At 41.0% G+C, this 20,211-nt stretch overlaps 1 protein-coding gene across 3 annotated transcripts in view; it reads left to right on the top strand.

Moving 5' to 3' along the window:
- The window catches only part of CEP112 (centrosomal protein 112kDa), a 159,255-nt gene that overhangs the window by 103,692 nt on the left and 35,352 nt on the right, over positions 1 to 20,211 (top strand). For all 3 annotated transcript variants that reach the window (XM_014952284.1, XM_014952283.1, XM_014952286.1), the window contains 2 exons: positions 11,443 to 11,505; positions 14,989 to 15,126. In XM_014952284.1, the coding sequence (XP_014807770.1) occupies positions 11,443 to 11,505; positions 14,989 to 15,126 (201 nt within the window). The remainder of the gene's footprint in view (positions 1 to 11,442; positions 11,506 to 14,988; positions 15,127 to 20,211) is intronic.

Here is a 20,211-nt window from a genome sequence, read left to right as displayed (position 1 = left end):
CGGTGGGCACCTCTGAGACATCTCCCTGTCCCCCGAGCTGCAGGAGGAGTTGAGGAGGGCTCTACCCAAACTGCAGCCGGAGGGTTTCTGTCAGCAAGGTCCTTGTCACCAGCCTGGAGGGTACAGACGGGGCTGGGGTGACACAGGGGCAGCTTGGCCGGTGCCGGGCTGAGGCTGTTCCTGCTGGGACAGTGTGTCTGGTTGTCTTCAGCCTGGCTCCATCAGGTGTCCCAGCCCCATCACACGCATCACCTCACTGCTCCCTGCTAGGCCATAGCGAGGTAGTTATAGTGGAACAAAGAATCACCTTATCAGGTAAGGATAACAAATGTTCATGTCCTTAAGGTCAGATAAGCCTTGGTGGACATAAATCAGACCAAAATTGAAGCTGTCAGCATGGAGAATTTGAAACAGTACTTACTGTGTCCTCAGGACTTCAGGACTTCCATAATATCTCTTATCTGTCTGTAGCATAAAAATGACTTGACAATATCTCCAAATCATGTCTTGTCTTTTAGTTAAGGAAACTTAAGCATGGTTTCAGAAAAATGCTTGTATTCAATCAGAGTGATTTTGATTTACTTTTAAAGTATAGATTTAATTTGCTTGCATTTCATTTTAGCAAGTGATTATAGCATTTTCTGGTGTGATGGTAATATTATTTTTTTTAATTTAAGTCATACCTCATTATGATGAAACAAAACACAAAGTGTTTAGGAGATAGGTAGTGCTGCAGTTCGGCTCCAGTGATGACTGGTCTCTGCAGGGACACAGGTGTGTGCGAGGTTTCATCAGCAGCACTTGGGGCACGAACACTCCTCGCCCAGGTGTAAGGGGCTGCACAGGCCTGAGCACTTCTAGGTTTGCCAGAAATCGCTAAAAGCAAGAGAGAAACTGCATTTCTAAGTGCGTGCAGATGTGAAGCTTGGCTAATGCAGCAGCTTGCAGCGTTAAGCTGTGGTATTCTCTTGGCAGAGAAAACGAGCGTTGGGAAAGCGTGACCCCAGCAGCTCCCAGCCACGCTCACTGCTCAAAGGAAGCAACCTTGGAACTGAAAATATCTCATAAAAAGCTCTCTTTGAGCGGCGCACATGAGTAAATTGGAGTGGGAGAAAAAGGCTGGGTTTTTTTCCTCTCTAAATAATTTTCAACATTTAGCTTTTTATTGACTTCTTTTCTATATTTAAATAGATATTTTGACTCATCCTGTTAAATCTTTACGCAGGTTCCAGGAACATCTAATTCTTTTTCAGTGCTGCTTTTCTTGTGGAGAAGTAATTTACATTTTTGTGTATTGACTGTGCTGAACGCACATGATATTTGATTACAGGATGAAGCTGTAGTCAAAAAAAACCAAAGCAGGAGGGTCAAGTCTCTGGGCTGCAATTCCTCTGATTTCGTTACAGATGTGCAATGGTTCCCTCTGGAGAGATGGGACCCCAGGATGGCATGAAATCTGGCCAGAGCCGTGCAAATTGTACTTGTAGGGTTTAATGATGTAGTGGTTAGTTGTACTCTGAGATTCTGTTCTTTTAAATAAGATTTGATGTTTGTAATGTTTTCTAGTCTATACCTGTTACAGTCACTCATCTACGTCTGGTGAGAAGTCACGTGAAACTGAAGTGCCCAGGAAATTCAAAGTGAAGGTCACTGTCTAAGTGACTACTTTCCTAATTAAGAATAACTATTCTATACAACAGTTATGTTGTAATATCATGTTTTTGTAATGGGGTCTTTTTCAAGAGTCTGCAGACAGTGACCTATGATTGGACGCTTCACTTTTTAACAAATTCTACTTGCACTCGGTCTGTGACAGAGGTCCCGGTGTCGTGCCCTACGGAGCGTTTCAGACCTTCCTCTGGCATCAAGCTTTGTGATACTGGATTAATGACCCAGCAAGGACAGCCCCGGGATGCCGTCCAGTTGGACGTACTCATTGGGCATATTTTCATACTGGATATGTTGGAATATCTTTAATTCCCAATATCTGTTCTGGCTGTATGGTCAGGACTCACACAGGCGATGTTGTGCTGTTCAGCCCTGGCAAAGAAATCGAAGATGAAGAGAAGGAATATGACATCTTCAGAGGTTAGAGAGATGCTTCAAGAGATAGTTGATTACAAGTGCTGAGTTCCTTCTGCTCATACAGCGTGGACAGGGCACGCTTCCCGTGAGCTCCCGCTGCGGAGTGCTGTCTCTCTCACTGCTGTTCTTCTCACCAACTCCACGTTTCATGAACTACCAGAAAGGGTCCCATCTTTGTATCTAAGACCTTCTGGGAACTGGACCATCTCTGCAGCAATTCTGTAGGTTCCTGCTTAGGCTCTGTAGCACAATGGAGTCTTTGATCTGAACGACACCTTTCACTTCATTAACTTGGGCACTAATAGCCGTTGTATGGAAAGCTTCATTTAGGTGAGCATCCAGATGAACTTTTTTCACGCTTGTGGCAGCGATACCCTGGTTACTACATGGGGGCAAATAGGTCAGCCATAAAATATGGACATGTGTTCTTCCCGAGTATAATGATATCATTAAATTGGTATCTAATTATAATGTAGATGTATGTTTTTCTTCTTGCTGAATACATTCAGGATCCCCACCAGTTGTATATGTGCCATTTTTTTAGACTAAAATTTTAAATGTTTGTTTGAATCTATTACATAGATTCTTTTGTTTAGGCCTTAGCTATGAATGGTCTGAAGAGCTTCTAATTCTTACCAAGAAGAGTTGGATATTCCCTGATCCTCTTAATTTTTTTTCCATTACAATCTGAGAGCTATTGTCTATGATATCTCTTTTCCAGAGGAGTAATGTTTTTGTTGGTTTTGTGCTGTTGGGTCTGTGTACATTTACTCACATTTGGTTCTTGAACATTTCTGACACGATGTTAGTGATTCACCAACTAATATTATTAAAAATGAGCATACTGCTTTGGCTTTATTGCAGAAATTCTGCCAAAAGCCTGGAAGATCAAGAAAAAATAGTTTTATTTCAAAAAGAGATAAGATTTGTATAGCAAAGTTCATGGATGTTAGCACAAGAAGTGCAGATTATTTAATCTGTCTTTATAGTACCTTTACAGCAACTCTTGCAATAAAACTGTGCTCACAGATGAGGGGAGAAAACCAATTTCCTCTGTAGTGTGTCCCCTTTAGCACTGTTCCTTCTTACCCCTCCAAAGAAAAGGCAAGAAAGATGATAATGGACCAGGAACATGGTCGCAGGAATTGCATCATCCCTTAGGGGAGCCATTTGGAGGAGTCTTCAATCAACAGAGCCAAACGTGAAGAAAAATATGGTAAAATAATCTCAGGGATATTTCACTCAAATGAGACTAAACAGAATTTATGGCTCTCTCCCTCCTGGAGATATTTCAAAGCAACAGTCTCAGTTATTCACAGAGCATTACTCTGCTTCTGCCTCCTTAAAAAAACATCAACAAAAACCCCAAACCAACTCAGAAAAAAAACAAACCAGAAAACAACAGGCAAGATTTCTGCCCTTCAATTGTGTTTATAACTCCGGTTCCAGAGGCAACCAAGAGTAGTTGGTGTAACTGTCACTGTGGAAAAAAATATGCACCTTTGACCATTAAGGTTACTCTTCAACATCTTCATGAATGTTTGGGGAAGAGATCACATACCTCCTTATTTGCATTCACAAATAACACCATAGGGTTAAAAATTAAAATGACCTATGTAAGACTGTTAAGAAATGAGAACCATGCAAGAAGCAGCATAATTGAGCTAAATGATAATCATTACAAAATATGGAATTAAGAAGATAGCTTTCTACGGGACAAGGGCTGAGATAATTAAAATTAGAGCTCTATCATGTGGCCTGTCTTTCAGCACACTTCCATTCGCTCCCTGTTGTAGCGATGATAACCGACTAGCTGTTTGAGAAGTTTGGTTGGATTTTTTGGTTTTGATTTTGTTTCTTTTTTTTAACCAACTGGTAATAATCTAAGGTATCTGTCCAAGACATATCCATAGGTAGGTGTTGGTTTTATTGTCTGTCTCCTATTTCTTTTTCAAGTCTGTGTCCAAAACCCATTTCTCGCTCTGCCGCACCAAGGCACATCCTGCTTTTTCTCCAGTGTGTGGCTCCCCGTTGTAGCCTTTGGTGTGTATTCGTAATATCATGACTCACAAAACCATGCAGGTGGTGGATAAGCTGAAAGTTTCTAGGGTAATGCATCCCTTACACAGACTTTCTTGGGTCCCCCAGACCTGAGAGTTGGCAGAAGCCGGAACAAAAGCTGCCCCTTGGAACATCCCGTGGTCCATCGCAGTCCTGCTTAGGTCGGTATTTGGATATTTCAGTTTTTGACTGTAGCTTTATTTTAGGAAACAAAATAGGCTGAACTAATATAAAACATCTTTATTGCACATTTAAATTCTGGCACAATCTGAAGACGCTGTTTACACTAATTTGCTCTTTCTTCACATCTTTATAATACAGAAAAGCTGCAGGTGGCTTTTTTTTTTTTTTCCTTTTTTGGAGGAGAAGGAGTGTTTGGGAAATAGGGAAGGGGTAAAACGACATTATTAGTCTTTCAGAGTCTTTAATGTGAAGAAACAAAAGTGTTCCAAAACAACTTGCTTACAGCTGCAGAACATGTCATGGAGTAAAGCCCACCTTCATTAGATGGGTGAGAAAGAATTCTAATTGTTTTGAAGTTCTTCTGATCAGTCTGCATATGCTTCATTGTAATGTGATACTAAAGTGCCTCAATTATGATTTGTATATTTTGGTGCCAGAAGGTTTTTTTCTTATGCTAAATTATTAAGTTCTGTCAGCTGCTGGGCTGTCATATAGAGATACAGTAAATCACATTATATTTTGTCATGGATTACACAGAGCAATAAATTTGGGAACAGAGATCAAAGTAGTTTCACAATCACATCTGAGTGTAGGAGGGGTGTTTAACTTGTAGAAAATCTGATTTAGGTGAAACTGTTGCAGTTCTTGTGTGAATTTGAAATGAATTTGGGTGCTTGCTTGAAAATGAATAAGGTACAAATCCCCAAAAGAGTTCTCCTGTATTTAGTTCAGAGGAGTTCATTCTGACCTACAGCTGCAGGACGGAGAACGGATAAATAATTAAACATTGGGAATGTTAAGACTCTCGCAATGTCTTATTTATGTTTTTAATTGCTTTCATGATTGAGCAATATATTCCATTCTCTTTTTAATTGGGACGTTGCTGGACTTGCACATAGTTACTCATCGGTGCGGTAATGCTTCCCAGCTCCCTGAAGTTGTCGTTCTTTTGGGGAAGCTTTGTTGTATTTAAAACTACAAAAAGTAATCCAGCATAATCTTGCTAAGGAACACTGATTGCTTCAGATCAGAGATTTGTTAGGGGATTTTGTCGTGTTTTCAGTGTTTGTCTTTCCAACTGTAGAAGCTTAACTTTTGTTGGGCTCTTATCTAATGATGTAACTTAGTAATACCCAGTTAACTTAGTGATACCGTCTGTCCTTTTGTTTCCAGTTTTCATTCTATTTCATAAAAAAAGGATTTTTTTTCTCAAAATCATACATATGTAGGATTTTTTGCTAGTCATCATCCTCCTGACGCTTGTTATTGCCCCAAAATTCAACTTAAAACAGCAATGGATAATCTGAAAAATAAAAATCACATTCTTATCCCTTTATAGTCCTTTCAGAAGCCTTATGGCCTCTCCTCGGAAAAGTCAAGGCGTGTGAACACAGTTGATAAGTAACGGAAAAGTTAGGAAATATTAAGAAAGTCAGGAAATATTAAGAATTGTGATCCAGGAATGTATTTGTGCTGTACCAGATTTAGGTAAGCAGCTAGGCTTCAGTACCCTGATGTGGAGACTGTTGTGGTCTCAGCATCTTCACTAACTCAGTTCCTCTCATTTGAACGTTGAGCAGAAGAGGGGATGGTGCCATCAGGTAAAAGCCACCCACTTCCCAGCTGCTTTGGCACAATGGCACAGTGCCTCTTCAGATTAAACTATCACTCTCTCTGTCCTTTAAACACCTGATGTGTGCATCAGTGCTGTCTTGTCTACAGTATATTTAAGGTATTGAACAATTTCATGTGGCAAACCTTGGCTTTTAATCTGATTTTAAAACCTTGCATTGTACACAAGGCTTGTCTGTTAGGCCAAGTCATGCAGTTGCTTTTAAATAAGGAGCCTCCTGACTGCAGCCTTAAATAGGAATCAGCATTAGTGAAGCTGGGAAATAGTGAGATGCTCAGTAAATCCGTTCAGATGAAGCTAGTGATTGTGTACCAGCATGAGGATGGACCCTGCAGTTGGAGTCTTAGAAGCATTTTTGGAAGAGTTAAATGTCTGTATTTAATTTCTCTCCATAATTTCAGGATGATTAGAAATACATTGTTAGTTTAAATGGAAGGGCTGGAAATCAGGGTTTCCTAAGGCACAAACTGCAGAAGGGGTTTTTCATAGGCCCCCATTAAGCACATACACCATGGAAAGGCAATTCTCCATACAGGTAGAGTGTCAAATCCATTTCTATTCATTCTTGGTTTTTTCCCAATGAAAAGTACTTAGCACATGAATAAGAGGGGTTTTTTCTCCTAAAGATGTATGTTTAAAGAAGAACAAAAAAAATGAGAAAGATTTATAGACCTAGAAAAGTGGAATGTAAAATACAATATTAATAGGATTTGTGGGTATGACAGATTGGGATTTCTATCATTCATTTTCAAAACCCTTGAAGTCATTTGGTATTTGACTAATTATTCTGTTAACATCATTTCAGATATTGAACTATTTTTAATGGTCTTTTGGGTGGCTCAAATTACACATTTGAACTGGTGTGCTCTTTTCACTGTTACACGGAGATTGGGCTCTCCGTTTGCTTCTGATGGGGGGGGAGAGCAGCAGAAAGACCGAGAATATTGGCGTAGGACGTCCCCCGCTGTCGGTGTGAGAGGCACATAAGGAAAGTATATGTTTCAGGGGCTGAGGTCAAAATGAAATTTTTATGTACAATCAGATGAACTTAAAAGGTGATCTGCTAATCTCTGAAGTCTAAACAGATATTGTACAGAGTGTTTTAACATACTTAGTAACAGAAATTGCTACAGTTAGCCATTCTGAAGGTCATTTTCTTTTGACATCTGTCAAATTACACAATCTTGAATTTTGGTACAAAGCATAATGCTGTCAAACTTAAACAGAAATATTCCAGAATGTGGAGTGCTGTGTTGTTTTTTAAGGTAAATGGGCCCCATTTACATTAGTTCTTTGATGTTAAATTCTTTGCTGCACATCAGAGAACAGTTGCTTCTTCCCTGGAGCAAGTTTTCTTTCTTCTCCTTCCCCCACCCTTTGATTTTTTTCCTCCTTTTTTTTTTTTTTTTTATTTTGCTTACACTTTTATCTAACTAATTATGGAGGATCAGCTTACGTGCAGCCATCATTTAGCTAGTAGCAGGCGTTTTGAAAAATGGCTATTTCATTGCTAGTGCCCTAAACAGATTTCTTAAAACTGCTTTTCTGGTAGTGAATATGAGTGTGTGTATAAAACCCTCCCGTTTACGAGAGTTATACCTGTGGGGGTGTTGTTGTTTGTTTATGTTTTGGGGAGATTGAAATCAGTCACAATCATATATAGGTGAACAGGATGTCACTGTGCATCTTTCACTCTTAGAGATCTATCCATCTTTGGGTTGTAGAAGTTAGTTTTCCTAGCATAGTTGAAATTTAACTTTCTATCCAAAAATCACCACTCCAAAGCTGGGAGACATAGTATTGTAGAATCATTTAGGTTGGAAAAGACCTTTAAGATCATCGAGTCCAACTGTAAACTGAACAGGACGTGGTATGCCTTTGCGGTGTGCTCCCATCCTAGATCCTTTGCTCTTTTATTCTCAGTAATGCCGTTGTGTTTCATGAAAGGAAAAAATGCCAAGTGTCCCGTGTTAGAACAGCATCCCTGAGTTCAGGTGCCACATCTCCACAGCTAGTGCCCTTTGTGATTTCTACCTGAAATGTTTTGGTGAAGTCGGTGCAGTTTTGCTCAGCAACCACAATATGATGCTTTAATATAGAATTATATTTGGTTATAGAATTATAGTTGGTTTTTAAAACCAATTAACTGTAACAAGGACATAATCTTTATAATGCAAAAGTCCTCAGTCTGTAATATAAAATAACTGCATGTAAAATTGTCATAATCAGATAATTTTAGCTAAAATATGTATTAGCTGTGTGAAACTAAACAGAAGTTAATTTCTGAATCAGTGGGATTCCTCTATGGCTTATCCAATTTAAACCTATTTATTACAAAAATGGATATTACAATTGATATTTCTGACAAATTTTTGCCAAGCGTGAATTTCAACAGCTCCCTCTGGCACACGAAGACTAGTTGAAGACCATTAACTGTATTTGCAGTGCTGCCCATTGCTATAAAAAGAGTTAGACTTTAATGAATACTGGCTGACCCTCCAAATGCTCACCTTCCAGTTGGATTTGTATTCATTATGTTTCTGAAATAGCACGTAACCCGACAGCGGGGGAATGCCCTTAAAACAAGCCAGAAGGGGCTTGTGCCGGAACGATGCTGGAGCCATCAGCCCCTGAGGAGAGGAGGAGCCCAGGAAGCTGCTGCCTGTGCCCTGCCATGTGTAACCTCCTCGTTTGTCGAAATAAATGTAATATAAATCCTCCGCCACGTTCACGGTAACAGCTATGCCTATTTACTTTGCTGGAAGGCACTTCTTTAAAAAAAAAAAAAAGAGAAATAAGTTAAAAGGCACTTTTTTGTGTGTGTGGCAGCGCTGTGTGCCCCAGGGGAGCAGGTTTAGGCCTCGGCTGCGGAGCAGCAGCCTAGAGTCAAGAGGTATTAAATTAGTTTAGTCTCAGGTTTTAAAAAGGGAAAAGTTTTCTATTTCTGCCGTAAAAGAAGATGGAATAGAGTGTTCTGTGCATCGCCGTGGATCAGACCTGCTCAGCCCACCAGCTGCAGGAGCTGGAGCTCCCTGGCCTGGTCCTGAGCGGAGCCACGATCTGGGGAGAAAGGCCGTGTCAGGCCGTGTCCATCCCTGTCAGTGCCACAGGGCCGAGGTAGCCAGTTTGAGCAGCCAGTGCCCGTCTGAATGTGGGTTTGGTACCTCCAGTGGAAGCTTTGGGAGCTCAATGCTGCTGAGGCTCAGACCCCTCAAATGAGGACATTGGGAACTGCGAGTAAATGCAAGAATTTGTGGTTTGTTGATGACTGGGAGACAACTTATAAATATTTAGCTAATTGGAATTTGTTAATGCCATTTTACAATGTTGCAATTGCCTTTAAATAAGCTGGTGGGATCACTTTCTTTGCCTTCAATTAGGACTAAAACACTGAAATTCAGCCTATCTTCCTTTTGGATCGCCTGTTGTGGCTATCGGAGGTCGTCCTGGCTCTACTCAGTGCGAGCAAACAAGTTTTAATTTGTTTATGAAAGTTATGAGTGGTTTTTTTTTATTATTTATTGGGATTTCTTCTATGGGTTCAGGGGGTTATAAAGCTGCTTCTATGAGAGATGAAGACTTTTACCCCAGGCGAGCCGGGCGAGAGCAGCAGTAATGTGATCTTCTGCCGAGCCCTTTCTGGGAGTAACAACAATTTATACTATCGCTGCCGTTTATTTTTTACTTTTTTCCCTAAAGATAAACTGGCAGTTCCAGTTGCTTTATGGTATGCAGTGGTGGTAAAACATAACCTGAAACTGGAGGTCAGTGGGGTGGAAGAGTGTTACTGTGGGTCAGCCCGGCCGGAGCTGTGGCACCACTGGGCTCTCTTTATTTCCCTCGTCAGTTCTGCAGCCCCACGACGGGCCCTCACGGGGTTGATGCACCCTTCATAAATGTAGAAGTAGAGCTGAATTTGTCTGGTGGTCCAGAATTCTTGTATATGCTGTTTTAAACCAATATGTAGTGCCATTATCCCTATTTATAACAACCAACCAACGAAAGCATGTGATCAAATGCATTCATAATTTTTGAGAATTGGTTTTGATTAACATTTTAGTAGATTTCTTAATACCAACAAAGAGATGAAATATGGAGACCTCCATATGTTTCATGATCTTGGAATTTGAAGGGACTCAAGATCTTAAACTGGAGAATCATGTAAACTGGAAGGTTGTTTTTCTCTGGCTGCAAGAGGCTTAGATTGAGCTGCGCCGCACGTCGCTGCTCCGCGATGCCAGCCCTGTCGCGCCTGGCGGGGATTGGCAAGCACTGTCTGCTGCTGTCACCCTCTCAATTTACAGCCCAGTAAAATCCATCAGACTCTTTGCCCGGGTGAAGCCTCCGGTGTGGTCAGAACTGGTGTCCTCAGTCCTGGGGCTGGAGCTGAGGGGGGTTCAGGGGCGTCCGTGGCCCCGGACCCGGCAGCGGGAGGAGCCGGTGCTGGATGGATGCGCTGTGTGAAACATGGGCCCACAGATCAGAGATTTGAACACGAGGTCAGGCAGATTTTGAAAACTTAATCAGCTTAAGTTTGCTTCAGACTCAGCCTCGTAAGATTCTGTCCACCCTAAGAAAATATTTTTCGTAGATACCTGTCCTCAAATGTTAGAGCCAAGAAGATGAGAGCGCTTTAGCAGTTCATTTGAGGACAGCAGTTTGAGGGTGGTCAGTCTATGTAATAACGTGACACTTTGCAAGGAAAATACAGAATTGCGTCCTGAAATTAAATTGAAATTGCTTTTGAATTATTGTTACAATTGAATGGTATCTGAAATTAAATTGAGGAAAAAAACCTGCTTTTCCCCAGGAATTATATAAATATTTGCTTGTTGGATTCCACTGTGACAAAGCAGCCTTGTTTTCAGTTTGTCTTATTCTTTCTCTCTAAATTGTAAACAAAATGGAAGGAGAAGGAAGGAGCTGTGCGTCCAGGAGCTCCCGGTCGGTTCAGCTGCACGTTGGGGTCGATTTCCAGTGCAATCACCCCCTTTAAATAGGAAGGGGTGTGCGATGGGACAAAAGGAGTTGCAGCCACCAACTGAGACCCGACGTCGTGTCCCCCGAGTCGCGCTGCTCCCTGGCAGCCGCTGCCTGGGACCTTTTTTCCCTCCGTTCAGAAACGAAGCCCCCCTGATAAACTCCTGAGTGTGTGTTGCCTCCCCCCCCGCCGCACACACACACTCTCTCTCTCTCTTTTTTCTTTTTTTTTCTAGTCCGCAGAAGTCTTTATGTTTTTCTAATAATTGGCAGCAGAGGTACGATTTCTCCCCTCTTTTAAGTGATGAATAGTTGGCCCGAGATCAAAGGCAAGCCCTCGCGGTTTTTTGGCTGCCACGAAAGGGCGTTGGAGCTGGCGCGGGTCCCGGCCGCTCAGCGATAGGCATTTGGATGAGGTGCCAAGCGGAGGGGTCGGTGGCAAAGTGTCTGTACACGTTCTTCCTCTGAGCTGATCTGGTTGCCTTTTGTGTGTGTTTCAGGCAAACAGCCGGCTGAAGCAGACGGAGAAGGAGTACGGTCAGAAGCTGGCTAAATCCTCGCAGGTAGGCAGCGAGGAGGCAGGAACCTCACGTGAATCCACCTGATTTGGAAACTTGGTGAAAAGTGTAATTACTTCTGCTCTTAAGTGTGGGTCTTGACCATCAAGAGGAGCCATAACCATTTCCCAAATCAAACATCCAGTGTCTTACTTGCAGATTTTAACCTTTCAAATAACACAGAGAAAACGGGTGTGGGTTTTTTCAGTTCTAAGTTTCATCTTTTTCATCTACTTTTTCATCTGAAGACCCAAGAGGACTGAGTCCTCTGTCAGTTGGTGCGAAGCAAAGGTAAGATGTCCCATCAATGACCACATCTTGTAAACTCACCAACCAGGACTTGCATGTCTTGTCTCGTGGAGGTGTTGCTGGCAGAGCTGATGGCAGGATGGCGGTCCCAGCCGTGCCATCTGGACGTTTGTGGGTGCTCCAGCCAGTTCAGTTCTTCTGCCCAAAATCACACTTTGAAGAATGTGGGTGTCCCGAAACCAACCCGTTTTGACTTGAGTTTTTGTTCTCCAGTGTAGTCTTCTGACCATGGAAGACGAAAACGTGGGTTGAATTTACATATATGCTTAAAAATGATAAGACAGGATGATTTTTAAATATTTCAGCTTTGAGTTTGATTGACGGGCAGTACTGAAGTGTGAAAAATGACAGAGATGCAACCAGAAGTTAAGCTTTTAATAATAAGAAAATTGCCACAAGGATTTATGTGGAGGTGTCATTCCTCTCATTCTTCGCAACCCCAGCAGAATGCCTGCTCTCAGCAATAGGAGCAATAGTCTAATAATACTCTTTTTAAATCAATAAAAGCACTACAAAGAATTGGTTTTAGAAGCCTCAGACTAGGCAGAGGTGATCAGTGAGAGGATGACAAGAAACTGCAAACTTTACTGTTTAACAAGCACTTCAAAATATTCTAGAAGTCCTGATTTCAGCCACTTTTAAGTCTCATTCTCTGCAAAACTTATCCAAAATTGTGGCTTTAGCTGTTTCAGTGAAATTTATTGGAATATCACATTTTTTCACACCGCATTTTTTGAGACAGCATTCATCAGAATCATTGTTACGTTGTATTTCTAAAACTTAACGTGTATTTTCTGCACGTTTCTTTGCCTGCAGAGAGGTTGTGGGGTCTCCGTCCGTGGAGATACTCAAAGCCCAACTGGACACGGTCCTGGGTGACCGTGCTTTGAGCTGGTCCCTTCCACCCTCACCAATTCCATGACTCCATGAGAAATCAGAGAGAATGCTCTCCTGCGGCCTTTGTAGTCATTTGTTGGGAGCTTTATTAAGGAAAGAAAGAAACAAACAACAACAAAACAATATTTTTTTTATCTTGCCGTGTGAACCTAAATAGCAGAAAATTGATAAAGCTCAAAAAAGAAACATTAATGCGTGCCAGCTCCTTTTTTAAGGAAGAGCCCCTTTTTCATTGCTAACTCGACTTCACCTTTTGGCATCATCGTTTTTACGCCATTGTCCAGCCTCGTGGGTGTGATCAAAGATCAGGCTCTCCACACCAGACAGAATCTGCTGTCAGTACAGAGATGGGTTTTGGTCCGTTTGTTAAAGACAGATGGAATCATTTAAGCATTTCTGAATTTTTAAGCAAGGGGTGGGGGAGGCTGCTGTAGTTGTTACAGTGGGAACACCTAGGTAGCGTGGTGCAAGGTGGCAACTATTTAACCTAAATGACGTAACAGATTTTGTCAGACTGGAATTTATTGGCCTGTAGAGTAGTTTCAAAATGGAAAAATTTTGAGATGAGTTTTTTTTTTTTAATCTAGGCATCGCTGTAGCTAATACAGTGTTCTCTTTCCTGGGGAGAGGTGGACCCAGTGACAGAGCTGGCTTTCCCCCGCGCCTCCCGGGGCAGACACAACACATACATCATGTGTCAGAGCGATTTGGCTCAATAAAGGAGTTTCACCCTGATGTCTGAATTTCTTTACTTTTGTGGGTTTGAGTCAAATCCCTGAAGTTACTTGAACATAGTTTGTTCTGTAGCTCAGTATTAATAATAGGTCAATTGCAACTTTTCTTGTGGTCATGTTGCTGACAACATCTGTCTAATCTTACTCTCTGTGGCCTCTTGGAACATTCACTTTTAACACCCACACAGAGAAGATATTTCAAGAAATTTTCTCTGAAGTTTATACAAAGTAAACAGATATTTTTTTTCTCTGCAAAGTACTGCACAAAGCAGATCTTTCTCCATCAATTCACGTTGAAATTTCCTTGCATGCATTTCAGAACTCCTATGTTAGTCCAGGGTGTTAACCTAGTAAAAGCTTGAATTACAATTTTTTGGGTTATATTAAAGGGTTTGTTATTTTGTTTTCTTTTTAAAATGTGACAAAATGGAACATAAACAAAGTGGTAGAGGTTTGTATGGCCTCAAGTTGTTAGTTTAATAATTTATATGATCCATGACTTTCTCCCGCTTTCTCTCTGCATGTTACACACTGAGCAGAGCCACAGTCGTGCAAATTGTTTCTCATGTAAATGATGATCTGCATTGCAAAAGCGGTGATACAGCTTAATTCTGACAGTTACACCTATCCAGAGAATCTCTAAACTTTGGCCCATTGATCTCATTAAGAGCAAATAGCCTTCCTTTTTATCAGTATATTATCTTTTTTAGTGTGTGTTTGGAAGATAAATACAGAAATATCCATGTAGGTTTTACTCATAATCTCTGTTATATTCTGGGGTTTTCAGCTGGTAAAGCAGATAAATACATTTACAGTAGAGTTTTAATCAATCCTTTTCCCCTTAGCCAGTGATTCCAGTACCTTCAGGTGTTTAAGTGCTTTGCTGGGTAATGACTTACCTGTCAGCATAAAATTCTGTAAATAAGCCTGAAGTATCGACTTTAGTTATGACTTTCCATAGTGATAAAAAAGGTGAAACAAGTAAATTTCAACAAATCACGAGAGAATCATGTAAAAGGTCTAGTTTAAGGGTCCTGGACATTGAATCGGGACCCCACTGTATTGCTCAGCAGAGCACGTCCCTTTCAGCAGCTCAGAAATTTCACTGTCAAGTTTAAATTTCAGCCCAGTGTGTGAATTCAGGCGTTTTTCTTCTCTGCAGTATCAAGCTATAAAGTGTCCTTCTAGAAAAAGGGGACCCCGTGGCTCTGTAAATGGGCAGGACTGGTTTCAGGGCCGTGGAGGACTGGGAACTTGCTCTAGTTTGAAGATCACAGATGTACTTTGTTCTCATGAGTAAATATTTTGGAATGTCGTAGTGGAAACCCCTTCCAAATATTTTGTGTTCAGCAATTTTTGTCATTTGCAGCTTTACTGTATTCCTTTTTCTCTGCGTGGAATTTCATGCTTGCTGATGTGTAATATGTTAATTTAAAATATTTAGCTTGCACAGCAAAGTTTGCCAATGCCATGCTTGTAGCAAGCATGAAAACATGCAAAATACATGCCTTTTACTGAAGAGAGCTTTAGCGTGCTGTTTTGGTTTTAGATCATAGCTGAACTGAAGACAACCGTTTCCTCTCTGGCGGAGGAGAACAGCCGGCAGCAGCAGCGGCTCCAGGAAGTTGTACAAAAGTTTGAAGATAAGAAGCAGCAGCTGATTACAGATAATGACAGAGCAATCAAGGTAATCTGGGGATTTTAGTCACTGGTGCTACTGGCTGTTTGAGCATAATTAAAAGTTGTGCAGTGGGCAGATGGGTGCAGGTATCACACAGCACACACCGATTCCACTCCCTGGACCTGGGCTCTGGTGTCGCCCCGTCCTCCCGCCGACCACGCGCCTGCGTCTCTGGCCTTGCTCACAAAGGCTTTAAGAGGCTGCAGGTTCTGAGTATTCGGACTCTGTTTTGACACCTGGGTTCAAAGTAGAATTATTCTTTAAACACTTTCCTTTCAGAGTAGTAAAGAGCCTGGAAGGCTTTTCAAACTCTGTAATCTGCTAGGGCTGACTACCAAAACACTTCATTAAAAGTTGTGTAGAAGAAGGAAATTCCATTTTTTTTTTCATACCAAACAAAGTATTGCGTTGTTAAATCTAGGAACTCATGACAAAATGAGTTCCTACAGTTTTTCTAACTTTTTGTGCTGCAAAGAAACCATGGGCGTTTTTAATTGTTGTAACTATCTGATGTTCAATTACGGTACGGTTAATGTTGTCCTCTATATTCAAATGATTTGCATAAGGAAATTAGGTTGACATTACTATCTCACGATATGCAGTGTTCTTTTTGCTTAATAGTGCGTTTTTTTTCTCTCAAGGGAAATGTCTGTATTTGTGTGTGTGTGTGTGTTGAGGAACAGAATTTTCTTTCTGGTCTGGTTTTAGTCTCTTCTCTCAAAGGTACGACCGTGCAGATGATGGCCATAATCTGGTATCCAAACGAGAGGTAGCTTTTCTTATCACTAGGATCTGCAAATAGTTAAATCACATTATTTTGTGGTATAGGTAGTTTTTTTCCAATTAGGAAAATGTACAATTTGTAGTTGTCCTCTTCTCCAGTGACCACCTGGAAAACAGAAACCCCGTGACAGCGGCATAGTCTTCCATGGAGTTGGAAATACACTGTCAGTTGGCAGTTATCATGCATTGTACCTTCTTGAGTTGCATAGTTGCAATATATGTATATTAGACCATTTGCCAGCTTTTTTCTTAGCACCTGATGCAAGTGCTGCTGCTGAATTTATGGATTCACTTAAACCAAGTTACATTCAGTGGAAATAATCTGGCTGTTGTTAAACAGCTTTTGAATGCTAATGATGATGGGTTGTGTGTAAACCTGTGTTCAGTTATCATAAACCTAATTTTGACATGATTACCTCAAAATGTAAGGAAATATATAAAAACCAAAGGGGAATTCTGCAGTTTCTAAGCAGTGTCCCAGAGTTTTTACAGAATCACAGAATCACAGAATTGTGGTGGTTGGAAGGGACCTCAGAGATCATCGAGTGCTGGTTCTGTGAGTATGTTTTGTAAGATTTGGTCAATTCGGGAAAGAACTTGCAGGAGCTGTTATGCTTGGAGTTCTTGAAATTTGTTTAGTGACATTAATATTGTACTTTAAAAAAAAAAAATCTTCCTTTGAAACCACTGATTTAATGGAAATTTGCTGAAAGCCAGATAACCGAACAGAAAATTCTTAGTAAGGTAAACTGCTGTGTATGCTTCTGGAAGCAGAAAGAGGTGTTGTTAATATTCAATCACTTAGTATTTTTAAGAACCACACATCCTTCTAGATGAGCATATGCAGAAATACTTTGATTTTTATTACCCTGGGGCAAAAAAAGTTGCTTTTGATGAAGGTGGAATCCTAGACGTCCTAGAGATGGGGAACATCATCTAACCTAGGATAAGCGGAAGACCTTGAGGGATGGTTAAAGAAACATTCTAAAGACAAAGCAATTCTTAATATAGCATAAGCCTTTGAGAGAACTTAATATAATACAAGCTATTGCAAAGACTACCGTTAAAAAAAGGGCATTTGCTAAATATAACATTGATTTAAACTACCATTGAGGAACAGATTGCAATTTCCTTTATATGGTATTGGGTTGACTTCCTGTAAGACCTTCCAATTATTATTTCCTTTCAAAGGGAGAAATACATTTTTACAGAAACCAACTGGCTCTGGGAAAAGTTTTGGATTTAGTCAGTGAAGTGATATCCAGATGTGGATGCCATAATACATGATTTTGATGTTAATTCAAATTCCTGACTCTCTTTGCTAGTTAAAGGTTTCTAAGATATTTCAAAACTGTATCTGTCTCCTTCATCTTGATTATTTGTTTTTAAATACTACCTTAAACAGTAGCGAAAAAGAAGAAATGAAGCTTTTAAGAACATTTTGCTTCTTTTGACATCCTGAAAACTCCATCTGAGCAACGTTTTTGGCTTCAGAGGGCCTCAGTTTGGGTCAGTTTGAGACAAGTGCTCGAAGTACTTGGCATTTGGAGCTGCACTGTGATTTGTCTGGCCTGAGGGAAGTCATAGTTTGTGCCATCAGAGTCATAAAACCAGGGTAATATTTTTGGCTCATCGTAATCCTTTCTTGTGACTTACAAGGTAACGCCATCGTGTTGCAGTGTCTAGTAGCAAGGAGCTAAGCAGCAGTGGTCAGCCACGGCATTGGACACCGAGTGTCTCCCGTGGTCTCCTTCTCACTGCCGTTGAGTTTGAGCCTGTTGGGATTACGGCAGTCCTGGCACAGGGAGCGATCCCAAAAGCACAGCTCACCCTGCAGTGCCACACAGGGATCTTCGCTTTGAACTTCCCAGGAATTGCATTCTTTGGAGGGGAGTACGAGGACACTGAATTGGGCTGGCACGGGGCAAATCCAGCAAAGCTCACCTGCTTCTGTGCCATGCCTCTCTTCTAATGTGCTTACACTTCAAAGATCAGGAACCATTGGTTTAGACCCTAGGATTAGTTGAGAGCACAATTATATTAATGCCCTCCAGATGCTTGGAAAAGCTGCTTAAATTGCCATGTCTGTTAACCCATTTGTGATGCTTCAGACTGGGATTTCAGAAGGCACCCTCCAGTAAGGGTCTGGGTGCTGAGCTCCTGAGAAATGTCTGTGCAGGAGCTCTGCTGGTCATTGAAGTGTAGTGTAAACTTATTAAGGCTAAATTTAAATGAGCTTTCTTGCATCCCGATAGCAATCTGGCCACAACAACCCGGGGCTCAGCTCAGTCAAATGGTCGGAGCATTTACCTGGCTTTGCTGCTGGTTTTTGGCCATGGTTCCTGGCTGGACTCAGCTCCAGCATGAAGTTGATTGTGGTGTAGAGATACCTCCAGGTTATTTATGAAATCACAGCCTTAGTTCTTTTTTTTCATGAAATCCTTTTGGATCCTGGGATTGAAAGTGCAAAACAATTCCTGGGATTGGAACTGCAAAACATGTTCAGAGCATTTTAATGTAGAAATTGATGGCCAAGTGGGGACTCCACATCAAAAAGTAGTTTCTGGAAAGAAATGGATGATGGAGAGCATGCAGTGACAAACCCACAACAGAAAAGGGAGAAAATGATGCTTTTTTTGCCAGAGGAACCACATTTGTTGTTTGGCTCATATTGCAGATTCTAGGATTCTGTTACATCCCCTGAATTAACACCAAAATTTCATTTGCAAAACATGGTTTGAAGATGACATATTTCAACACTTTGTGTGTCAGCCAGCTTATGATCAGATTAATTCTGTTAATAAATAAGATTTAAAAGATTTCTAGGAAAGAATGTCATATAATAATGTTCCCCTTCATGTGAGAAACTGAAACAATTGTTTTTCTTTGTTATGTTTAAAAATGTTCAGAGAGGGAAAAAAAAATCAAAAGTGTATTTTATAGTCACAGCAGAACAAAAGAGAAAACTTCTGGTTTTAAGTTCTCTGGACCTGTGTGGGCCTGCCCCCATGCCCTCCTTGGCTTATTTCATCATCCCCCCTCCCGTTCATGTTTGGCTCCTGCTAAAAGTCAAGCAAATTGTTTTAAACCTTGGGATGTTCTAGACTATTCAGAACATTTCTCTAAGGGCACCTGATATCTGTTTCCAGAAAGTAGTTGTCAAAATATACTGATGATATTTTTGAGTGTTTCTGAAATGCAGTGTATCAGAAAAACTGTGGTTTTTGAGAATTTTGTGAACAAGCTAATTTTGCATTTAGTAATACTTCATTATCAGCCATGTTTATTACTAAATTCCACTTGTAATTACGAAAAATATTTTGTATTAAAAGAAGCAGCACATCAGAGCTATAGCAACATTACTGGGGTGACTCTAGTCCTGCGGAACTATTTAGTCCATTGTCCTCAAAATACATTTTGGAATTACCACCATTTACTCTGCAACAGCCAATGCTGGGTTTAGTAAGAATTAAGGAATTCTGATTTGTTGATTTAAAAGTCCCAAGCAAGGCTATCTCTCAGTGTTTGAGATGTCCTTCCTAGTGCTTATTAAGAGAGGAAGGGCGTCAGAGAGCACGCAGCCGAAATTGACCTCATCTAGAGGGAGGAGAAGCAGCATTTTTGGTCCTGCCTTACACATGAGACACGGGAGGGTAGAGCCTTGACCTTGCCCAGGTTTGTGGCAAAGACAGAATGTAACTCCAGACTCCCGAGGCCCAGATCCGTGCGTCGGTTGGTGCATCAGCCCTTCCCCGAGAAGAGTTTCAGGTTCCAAGCAGTAACAAGGCCACGAGGTGTTAAAGGCCCGGTGTTAAAGCCACATCTGACAAGCACACTTGCAGTCTCCTCAGCCCTTTGGAGAAAGCTGGGCCAGGTCAGTTCTGTGCTTTTTTGTCAAGGCTGACAAGTTTCCAAGCTGTGGCAAATAAAGGGGGGACAATTTACATGTTCAGCATTTTCTTTGTGTTTACCACAGAAGGCCTGTAGTGAGTGGTTGTTCGGAAGGCCCGAGCATGTGTAACTGATAGCACTGAGGACATGCAGTAGGAAAAAAGAACCTGAAAGCTTAGTGTAAACTAAAAACAAACACCTAAAACTTAGGGTAAAGTGAAGACATACATTATTTCACGGAATTTTTGTCAAGTGAGTCTTGACTCCTCTCCTCCATGCACAGGTGCAGTAGGGTGAGCTGTTACTCTCTAGACGGCTGTTGAACAGTTGCATAATAAACTTTTGTCAATAAGACCCACATTATTAATAAGCTTTTTAAAAACATTTTATTGTATTTTTTATTTTAACTTGGCTGAA

This window comes from Calidris pugnax, unplaced genomic scaffold (assembly GCF_001431845.1).
Source record: "Calidris pugnax isolate Ruff unplaced genomic scaffold, ASM143184v1 scaffold206, whole genome shotgun sequence".
Taxonomy (NCBI): domain Eukaryota; kingdom Metazoa; phylum Chordata; class Aves; order Charadriiformes; family Scolopacidae; genus Calidris; species Calidris pugnax.
This window is presented reverse-complemented; position numbering and strand designations above follow the sequence as displayed.